Source organism: Papilio polytes, unplaced genomic scaffold (genome assembly GCF_000836215.1).
Source record: "Papilio polytes unplaced genomic scaffold, Ppol_1.0 DF823923.1, whole genome shotgun sequence".
Taxonomy (NCBI): Eukaryota; Metazoa; Arthropoda; class Insecta; order Lepidoptera; family Papilionidae; genus Papilio; species Papilio polytes.
The window spans coordinates 5218745-5229626 of record NW_013525281.1 but is presented as its reverse complement, the minus strand read 5'-3'; the positions used below and the strand labels follow the sequence as shown (position 1 = coordinate 5229626).

Sequence of the window (10882 nt, the reverse complement as noted above, 5' to 3'; positions counted from 1 at the left end):
AAATTCAAATTGTCGAAAGAACTAAGACGCTATAAGACAGTCTATCAAATCATTTTCTAAATGCAAGTAAAGTTTCATAGCAAAAAAAACATAAATACAATTAGACTAAATTAATCTATATTATATAATCTATACTTCTATACTTATTATAATAAAGCGTAAACACACTTCTTTGGTGCCTAAGATTTCAGCATTTGCATATTTTTTTTAAATTCTTTTTTTAATAAAAAAAAACCCTACACTTACGAGGCGCTTTAGGCTATATATTTTCACGTCATTAAACTTAAGGGGTAAATGTTTTGGATAAAAACCCTAATGTGGGAAAGAGACCATAAGTTGTTGCCAACATCAAGAAAGTAAGATTGCCAAGGTTTGTCATGTCATGTCATTTTGACATTTGCTATCGATAATTTGACAAATGTAAACAGTAAAATAAAATTTTCATAATTTCATGCGAATGAAGCCGCACGGGAACAGCTACTATAATTATAAACATAAAATCTATAAACAGACGAACAGAACCGTTAGACATTGTTGTGATTCAGTTAAAAAATATACGATACGATTCCTAGTAATCATTCAATTTACTATACTAGATAAGCGATAAGTTATCAAAACTAGTGCCGGGTAATAAAAATTTAAGATAAATATCGACATTGATATTCTGAAATATCGATCTTAAAAAAGTATTCATTATATTAGTTAAAATCTGATAGTACTATTACTAGTAAGTAGTATTAGTTTAGTAATAAATAGTTAAGATATAATTTAAAATATTATTATTTACGATTTCAAATTGAAAAATTGTAAATAAAATTGTTTTCAAATAAAATATAAGGACTGATAACGCCTTACTTTTATGTACATACTAAAATAAATTATTACCCACCAATACATTATAAAATAAAATAAGTAATGAATATGGCAGTAATTCCTACTATCGTATGACAGCAAGCTGTCAGAAACACACAAGAGTGTTTACTTATATTTGTGTGATAAAATAGACAAATATAAAACTAACTACAGAAACGTAAAGACCAAATCGGATATTACAAGATAAAACTCAAACAAGTAAGGTTTTTACGAACGCTACTCAATTCTCGTTAATAAAATTTTATGTCCCGTAAATTCGCCTAAAGTCGGATAATAGTACACATAAGAAGGGATCAAGCGGGCATTAGTAACAGGTAATGTTATCCTAGAAATTTCTAGAGACTTTAATACAATTTATTTCATATTCTATGTAATACATTATAAAAAAAATAGACAAAAATTATCATAGAAACTTGTCAATACATTTAAAAACACAATCAAGTTTTCATGTTAAGATATCGATAAAATATTTTTCACAACACTAAATATTTATCAATAAATTTATAGATTTATATCATACTATCCGAGCATGTACATACTTTTCCATTACTTTTATCAAGTCAAGCACTATTTATCGTGATAAGGATTGTTTATATACGGAAACATAAATTTAGTTTACATAAATTACAAGTCCATATACACTCAACATAATAGAATTTCCACATGTACTAAAATCAACAAGGTTTTCGAATTAAATAACATTGATTTAGTTGGTTACCTGAAAATAAGCAATAGAATCAATTGGATTATTACGTATTATTAATAAAAAAAACTAGATGGCACATGTCCTTTCCTGAAATAAAAGAATAGCAATTGTCCATTTTTATATTACAACACCAGTCCTGAAAACCTAAATCGTCTAATTTAGGTTTTTAGTACACAGCCATTTCCACGACTAACATGAACACCCTTTCTTTATAGATATACTAGCTTTCGCCTGCGACTCCGCTCGCCTCTAATTTGAACAAAAACAGAGTGGCCCATGTGTTCTTCCAGACTATCCTCCCATCTCCTATTGTTCCGTAGTTTACCAAACATTGATCCATCTATCTATTTAAACTTTAACATTTATAATATTACATTTATATTATCTACAGTGGTAGTGCCCGCTTTAACATCTTAGCACTGCAGGGCCGGCACGCCCGGTGTAATACCACGACAACACAGAAGACAGGCGTGAAATGGAACCAATTCCGTGTTTCGTCTGATGAGTGTGGTGCCAGAGGCCTTATTTTAGTCCCTTTCTCTTTACCACCCTTTTCTTACAAGAAGAGGATGGGAAGAGGAAGGAAGAATTTGACGGTGGAGGATATTCATAGGAAGGGGAAATATCCTCTTTATGTGCGTCTCCTCCTCCGTCGGATAAGGGTAGGCATCGCATATGCAATTGCGGATGTCTATGGGCAGCGGTTGCTTCGTCATTTTGACGGATTGAGGTGGCCGCTTGCTCGTTTACCATATGTTATAAAAAAAAGAATATTAGTAAGATAATTATATATTATTGTCATCTTTATTTTGTCAATGAGAATATAGGTAGGACAGTATATACCTCATGTTTTTTTGTCGAAATCTAGTGTGATCAGCATTGACGTATTCTAATTCGTTACCACAACTAAAATACCCACGAGTACAGAACTAATTTTCAATTCCACAACTTAAATCGATTTCCAATATCCTGTTAGTTATGGAAAACTAGGTACATCGGTATTCGGAAACTATTTTAATTTATATGCGATCAGTTTTCAACGAGTTTTATTACGTGGGAAGTTGAAAGTGTGAAATAGAAATATATTTTTGTATTTATATTCCTGAATCGTAGTGTTGAGTTGTATAATAAATAAATATATACATATTAACCCAAAAAAAACTAACTTCTTGTTGTAAAAGCATAGGTGGTTCGGAGGTTTAAGCGTTTGACTTGTAAACTACAAGTCCTATTTTCGAATGCCATATACCAATGTGATTTTCGAATTACGTATGTATATAATTTACCCGGCGTTCTTTCGATGAAGGAAATCATGGCGGTGCAACCTGAGTATCGGCAAAGAAATACAAAGATATGCGTAAAGTCAACCAACCTGCAGTGATCCAACGTGATTGACTATGGCCTAGTCACCCCAACTATAAGGGTCCACACACCTTTGACTAAACTATCGCACAGTTGTTTAGTCCAGCTTTTATTAGTATATTTTTATATGGTGGTGAGCACACTACTCGATTTTTGTACAACGAAACAGTTGAATAGGCTTCTAAACAATCGACAATCAGACAGCAGTTGTGCGATAGTTTAATCAAAGGTAGGATTCTTGCACTTAGGATAGGCTCTGAGCCCCTTAGTAAGTACGTATAGTGAGCTAGTGATTAGATTTATTGTTAATAGCAAAATGCTAACACTTCCCTTTTTTTTATAAGATACCATAAATGGCAAATGAGCAAGCCACCTGAATCCACCGAAATGGAAAGCGACCGCTGCCCATAAACATCCGCAATCGCAGATGCTTTGCCTACCCTTTTTTTTTTTTAATTATACAATTCCTCTAGCATGGAAGCCAGAGCCTTTATTATGCTTCATATAATTCATCTGCATCATTACATTTTATCTCATACATTTTACTTTTTATTTACCTTCCCTTAACTGAGGAGGGAGGATGAGGAGACGCACATAAAGAGGACATTTCCCCTTTCTATGCGATTCCTCTACCGTCAAATCCACTTTTCCTTCCCATTCTTCCTTATTAAAAAAAGGGTGGAAAGGGAAGGGGACTAAAATGTGGCCTCCGGCACCACGCTCATCAGAGGAAACGCGGAATTTCTTCCACTTCACGCCTGTGTGTGGTCGTGGTATTACACCTGGTGAGCCGGCCCATTCGTGCGAAGATGTTAAAGCGGGCTCTACCACTGTTACTTTTACCACTCACATTGTGTTTTTTATCTTATCTATGATCAAAACAATTAAAACAAATAAATAGATACAACAAATTTATTACTTAAACATTACAATCATTAAATTATGAAAGAATACAATAACTTAAACAACTAATCTAAGGGTTAGGAGTAACAAGGACGAGGACGGGAGTGTACTTAGGGTCCCAGCCACCATTATTGGTCTGCGGGGTGAGGTCTCCACTCTTGTTTACATCTGAGATCTTAACAAATACAGCTTTAAATTTTTTATCGGTAGTATCGTCAGCAATAGCGCTGTCCAAATCATCGGCAGAACAACCGCTGGGGATAACTTGCTTGCCGGTGGTGTAGGGAGTTTCCTTGCCGTACTGCAAGTCCATGAAGTCATTGAGGATTCCTTCTAGAAGCTTCTTAGAGCTGGCGTTGGTGGTCGGGTCGTCGACACCCTTTGACAGCTCATCGATTGTGATTGTTGGGAGAGACATATTTGGTGTTCTGTGAAGGCAATATTCAATTAATTAATTTTTGATTTTAATTTCGACAATGTATCTTGCTTTATTACGATATTACGCAATGATGGTAGAAAAAATAATATGTTAACAGTCCTTTTGATAAAAATGAAGAAATTAGTAATTACAAACAAGTAAATAGTAAATAGCAAGGCTACAAAGATAGAACAGAACGATAAAACTTTTTAGTCCTCCTTGAAGGCTTTAGTTAGTAAATAATAATATAGGAGATTTCTGTCGATTTTTTAAATGTAAAAGGAGTTCATACAATTCAAGTTTTTTAATAATTTTATGTAAATGTTTCAAATATTTTAACTTTTATTATTACAATACACCAGTAAAGGGATAAAAACATCGCAGTACTTGAATAAAGCTTACAAACTGTTTTAAAATTCACAGGCAACTTAATGTTTAATTTGGTTTTCCTTTTAGAAACATCGCTTCACTAAATAAGGCAACCTCATTAAGTAAGTGCGAAAGTGCGCATAGTTTTTACATTGTTTCATTTATCTTATTTTAAACCATAACTTCTTTGTTTTACAGTTTAAAATCGACTGTAGTTAAATTTATTGTAAACAAAAAATCGCAGGATTTTTAAGGAGTTTTAATTTTACGGGTTTATACATTTCATCAATATTTAAGCGATCTTTGTTCAGCGAAGTAACTAATTCATTTTTTTTACAACTTAAAATAACCGGTAAATAAAATAATATTTGAAGTATTCATCGAATTATTAATCAAAAAAGTATCACTTAGGATTATTTTGTTTGTATATCGCTTTAGTACTCGTATCTCGTTATTTTTAAATTTAGTTTAATTTTGATTAAATTCTTTTCCAGATTTAATTATTTTATCACACTTATGTTGATTGATTATTATTAAAAGCAGTCTTATGTCGCGCAAAAATACATATCTGATTAGAATAATTAATAATTTCCTTTTAACAACAAAGACCGTGTTTGACGTTTTTTAAAATGGAAAAACAAGCCAATATATTCTTTACTTTATGTTGAAGTAAGTTTAAAAAGAAACTATCAGCTGCGGCTCCGAACACATGGAATTAAAAACATTTAGTAGCATATGTGATCTTCCAGACTATCATTTACATCTATGCTTAATTTCATCGAGATCCGTTCTGCCGTTTAAGCTACAAGCTCTAACACACAACCATCCATCCATATAAACTTTCTCATTTATAGTATTAAGTTAGATAATTACAAAAGTAAGAGTCAATTTTACAACGAAATACTCAACGGACGCAATCATAAACAGAATTATTGACATCATCGAAAACTTTATGCGTACAGAAAAGATTCCGATTCCCATTTAACTTAAAAGCCCCCGAAATAATAAAATATTTATTTCACATTAATACTGAAAATTTTAACTTAACTTCGCTTAAAAAAGCATTCTTATTCGACTTAAATAATCTACGCAAGAATGTAAAACAAGCACATTTTTAAAGCTAGTTTAAAACAACTTACTTTTAGTAAGGAACAGATGGCACGATGTGTCGTGAAGCGTAGCTGCGAACTGGCGACAGCTTGTGTATTCCCGGCTTTATAAATCACAGTCGAGCACGGGAAGATAAGGGTGGGCTTGTCATCATATCTATGACTGTACCATACCTTTATCTACCTGATACCGAATCTCCCACATGTTGCGGTTAATTTTTCGCATGAAATAATTTCCCATGTAATACTTCGATATCTATTTTCGAATATTATGACGACATATTCTATTATATATCGAGAAATTCGTCAATTTTGTTTATCATTTATAAGTAATTTGATTCATCAATGATTTCACTACTATTTTGAAACAAATAATAAACAAGGAAAAAAAGAGATTTTAATGCATAAACTCCTTTTTAGTAAATATACTTTACGAAGTTTCTTTGTAACTATATAAAAGTTATCAATCCGTACATCTGGATCTGTTTGTTTGGATTTATCAATTCTATGAAGCAAAAACTCCTGTTTCCGTATTACGTCAATAGTTCCATGTTTCAGATATTTTTACAAAAATATGTACATTAGTGGTTTATTATTCACTATCTTTAGCTCACGACTTCGCCCGCGTGAAATTAAAATATAACCTATGTCACTCACAGATAGATTAACCTTTTGACCTTTTTAACGGTAAAAGCATTTTAAAAACAGCCCAGTAGTTTTTGAATTATTTCAGTACATACAAAAGTACAAATCATTGCTCTTTATAATATTAGTGTAGATTTAAAGATAGTGTTCAATTTAAGTTAATCTCTTATATTTTTTTACTATTTTTATAGTCTGTATACAGGATAGTCTGGAAGAACACATAGGCTACTTACGTTGGTTTTTATTTTATATCCATGCGGGCAGAGTCGCGGGCGAAAGCTAGTAGTATAAGACAGGAACTTCTAAATGTACGAAATGCCCTAAATTTAGGACACTATAAGTGCTATTACATTATCTTTTGCCATTTTTTGCGAAATGTGTACTTTAGATACGGTTTTTAGGCTAACCGAAGTCTTCTTGTTATCAAACTGTTATTTGAAGTGTATTTCTCCCGGTTATATTCCATGATATTAGCGAATAAAAACGAAGCGATAGTTATAGCAACCATTTCACTTGACAATTTCAACACTTGATGTCTATTAGAGAGCGAGCACGCCTTTGACCAAACGATCGCACAACTGTTTTGCCTCGCTTTGATTTCTATGAGCTTAAATGGAGGTGCGAACGCTACTCGATTTTCAGTTGTGCAACTAAACAGTTAAATTATCTGCGAAACAATGGACAATCGCACAACAGTGGGGCGATCGTTTATTCAAAGGTGCGCACGCTCTTACTACAAATTCAAATTATATTATAGCTACTCATATATGACTATTTTTTCCTGGTACAATTAGTGAATTATTATTAATCACAATTAGTGAATAGTATTGAATACTAAGAATACATGATATTTGTGACAAACAATATTATCCCTGTTATTTCCAAGGAATTTAGAATAACTCTATGTTCAAAATATGAGAATGAAACAGGTAATAATGACCAATTTTTACTCGTGCGCAGAAACTTTGTTGATGGCCATATGACGTCATGCGTTAACTGACGGTACTAAGACTGGGTCGGTGTTAGTGTAAGGTGTAGTGTAGTAATCGAGAAACCTTTTGTGCACCGCTTGTAAAGGATGAGTCATTTTCTATATATATATAATAAAATTAAAGTGTTTGTAATAATTCGGGAAGATGATGTATTTGCGTTGCTGATAACGAAAATCGCATTTAAAATTTTTATGTCTGTCTTCCGCAAGCCGCAACCTGAGAAACGGCTGGGCCGATCTCGACAAGACTTTCACTGGAGGGCAGCTGACATGGATAGGCATATTATAGGCTACTTTTTTATTTCCCCGCTGTCAAAATGACGTAACAGACGTGTAAATTTGCGCTAACTAAGTTTGCAGGTGCCAGCTCGTTTCTAAATAAATTTATGTTATCCTTACATATACATGAAAGATTGCGACTTTGCCATAGTTATAACGAAAAACTATTACTGTATTAAATGTTTGTCTATCCGCAGTACCGCGTTTGTTCCGCGTAGTCTCCGAATCAGCTAGACTGATCCTGTCTTAAGTATGACTGGATGATAACTACGCTTCTTTTTTTAATTATAGGTTACTTTTTATTATAATAATACTGCATTGATAAAGTCGCGGGCAAGCGCTAGTTAATACTATAAAAAGCCGTTTGTCTTGACCGCTGCCTGTCAAAATTATCAGCTTGATTACGACTACGTTTATCCGGCATTTCGTTTCGTACAAATTCTTCCGCTATACACAAGGAATTGCGATCTCATCCAATAAGATAACTAACGTTATATTTGAAATACCCAAAACTGTACATGATTTGGTTTCAGGTTTTTTCAGAAAGATAAAAATATGATAACAGATGTATTTCCCAATAAATTTTTATATATTATTTTAAATAGCATATGCGTCCAGAGATGGCATAGATTTTTAGAAAAATTCTGGAATTAAAAAAAAAACTTTAATTGAATTTTGCTCCATCGGTGTTGGAAAATATGAACACCTGAGCCCAGTCACAATCGTCCAGTTGTTTTGGAGATTACAAACTGCAACTTTTGGACGGAGGGATGGACTGTACTCACAAGCAACGACGATGCAAATCTCAACACTCGTAGTATATAACTAGTTTTATTTCTCCACCAGCTTTCGATTGCGACGCGAATTAAAAAAAGTGAGTGTTCTTTCTGACTATCAACTACATCTGTGCAAAATTTCATCGAGATCCGTTATGAAAACAAAAGAAAAAAGATTATTGATTGATCATTGACCTTTGATCATTTTAAATTCCAATGACCTTCCGCAGTTCTTAAATCGTTGTGAAATGACATTACCGAGACGATTCCATGACAGATAAGATAAAAAATATTGACAGGTCGATAATGGGGGGGAAACATAAGTTGTTTTTGCACGTGATTCAATCTTTACCATACATAAACATGATGTAAGTTCTTTTGTTATCGCGTGTAATAATTTTGTTGCAAAATCCTTGCAGCGCCAATGCAAGATTTGACAAACATTGCGAAAATAGATAGAAGCAAAGCAGCTAATGAAAAAATTTATGACTTTACGGCCGACTAAGTGTATACTGTTTGTTAAGTATTACAGCGTTGGGTAATTCAAAAAAAGTTAAAATAAAACTAAAGAGTAATATCATATTTGTCAAGTCAATATATTTACAGTATAGCTATTATAAACATTATTTGATGGTAATTTTATTGAAATTCTTCAATATGTTTTTATATAGCAATCTGTTTTGTTTTCGGGTTCGAGTTTTCCTTGGCTGCTTGTTTTGTGGGGTGTAGGTTATCTTGAGTTTACATGGGGGGTTGGATGGCGATCACGTCAACGGGGTTGACACTGATGTTTTCTGCCTCATCAACAACTATGACGGGGGTGGGGGCAATTTCAGGGGCGACAGGGCTCACCGCAACCTGAAATTTAGAACAAAACTTATAACAGCAGTGTTTTAAAAGCAATAACATACTATCTTGCATTATTAATCACATGTTAAATTCTAAAATAATTCAAATAGTTTATTTCTATCAAAATTACTACTTATTAAGTTCTCATATTATAATCTTTTTTTCAACTTAATTTTCACATTTTTCTTAGAACATAACTTAGCACATATACTAGTTGTCCTGGTCACGTACCAAGTCACAGCAAACATCTTCTTACCTGTTCTTGTTGGTTGATGTTGACGATGATCTGGACCAAGGGGCTGGAGGCGGGGGCCGCAGCGGGGGCTTCGGGAGCTGGCACCTCGGGGGCTGGCACCTCAGGGCTGGGTATGACTGGGGCAGGGACAACCTCGGGTAAGATGGGAGTGGGCAGAACTGGGGTAGCGATCACTGGGGCAGTGATGATGGGACTGCCAGCCTGGACGGGCGCCAGCTCGACAGGGATGACGACTGGCATGGTCTCCTGTAAAAGAAATAAAAGATAAATATGAACAAATCATCAACGTCTCTTTTGAGAAATAATATTATAATATTATATAATATTTATATCAAATAGCGGATAATGTGAAATGGCTATTTATTTTTGAATTCTTTTCGCTGATGTAATGCAGGCTTTCTAACATTTAAGTATCGACTTACGATATGTTGTCCGTTGAAGAGAGCGTCCATCATGGCGTTAAGGGCATCTTCAAGGTAGGGAACGATGGCGGGGTCGGTGGTAGGGCTCTGGAGAGCGTTAGACAACTCTTCCAGGGTCCATTGGGATGCTGTTGGCATGATGACAGCGACTGGAGCCTGGAAATATTATAAAACCTCTCATTTTAATTAACTATTTATTCTTTACTACCTATTTTTCTCTAAAATCGGCACAAATAATGACATTTTATTGGTTACTCGTCTGAAGTTTTTTTTTCTATAAGTCTCTATATTGTTTTCAAAATGTATTCTGATTCCATAATTAAAGTAATAGAATTTACTTACGACTGGTTTGTCGGCGTGCAGTTCCTCCATCATCTGGTTGAGTGCATGCTCTAAGTAAGGGATGTACTCGGGGTTAGTGTGCGGGTTCTGCAGGGCATCGGACAGCTCTTGTAGCGTCCATGCATGTGGGGAACCAGCGGCCAGAGCCAACACGGCGGCGAAAACAGCGAAGAATTTCATCTTTGTTTTTTTTTTCTGGAATTAAACGACTAATGTTTTATATTACAATGTTTTTTTTCTAGTTACTCTTTTTATCTTGTCGGCAAAATAATGTTTTTTCTTTTTTTAATATCAATATTAATCTTGATGTAGTTTAAAAGATATCGTAGACTACTTACCTTGTCCTGTAAGAATATGACAGTAAAAAAATAAAACCAAATATATATAGTTACAATTTTTGATAAAAATTATAGACCATATCACCAAAATGTTATTGCTTTAGGATTAAATTTTCATATCTAAGGAAGGTCCTAAAACTTTATTATGTTGTCATAAATCAAGATTACGCGTCACGGTAGTTTTACTTCGACCAAACTTTCGATTGTCATCAGATTTAGTTAACGATACTTTAAAGGTTATCCG

At 33.9% G+C, this 10882-nt stretch overlaps 2 protein-coding genes across 2 annotated transcripts; both read right to left on the bottom strand.

The window, feature by feature from the left end:
• Window positions 1-3839: 3839 nt before the first annotated feature.
• LOC106102272 lies at window positions 3840-5845 on the bottom strand. Its single transcript, XM_013281697.1, has 2 exons — window positions 5771-5845; window positions 3840-4272 (listed from the first exon to the last, which is right to left on the bottom strand). The coding sequence occupies exon 2, from the start codon at window positions 4260-4262 to the stop codon at window positions 3915-3917; it is 348 nt and encodes a 115-aa protein (XP_013137151.1). The 5' UTR covers window positions 4263-4272; window positions 5771-5845; the 3' UTR covers window positions 3840-3914.
• Window positions 5846-9032: 3187 nt separating this feature from the next.
• Window positions 9033-10489, bottom strand: LOC106102295 (calphotin-like). Its single transcript, XM_013281718.1, has 4 exons — window positions 10301-10489; window positions 9959-10114; window positions 9537-9782; window positions 9033-9289 (listed from the first exon to the last, which is right to left on the bottom strand). Exons 1-4 carry the CDS (start codon window positions 10478-10480, stop codon window positions 9173-9175), a joined length of 699 nt encoding a protein of 232 aa, XP_013137172.1. The 5' UTR covers window positions 10481-10489; the 3' UTR covers window positions 9033-9172.
• Between the last annotated feature and the right edge of the window lie 393 nt (window positions 10490-10882).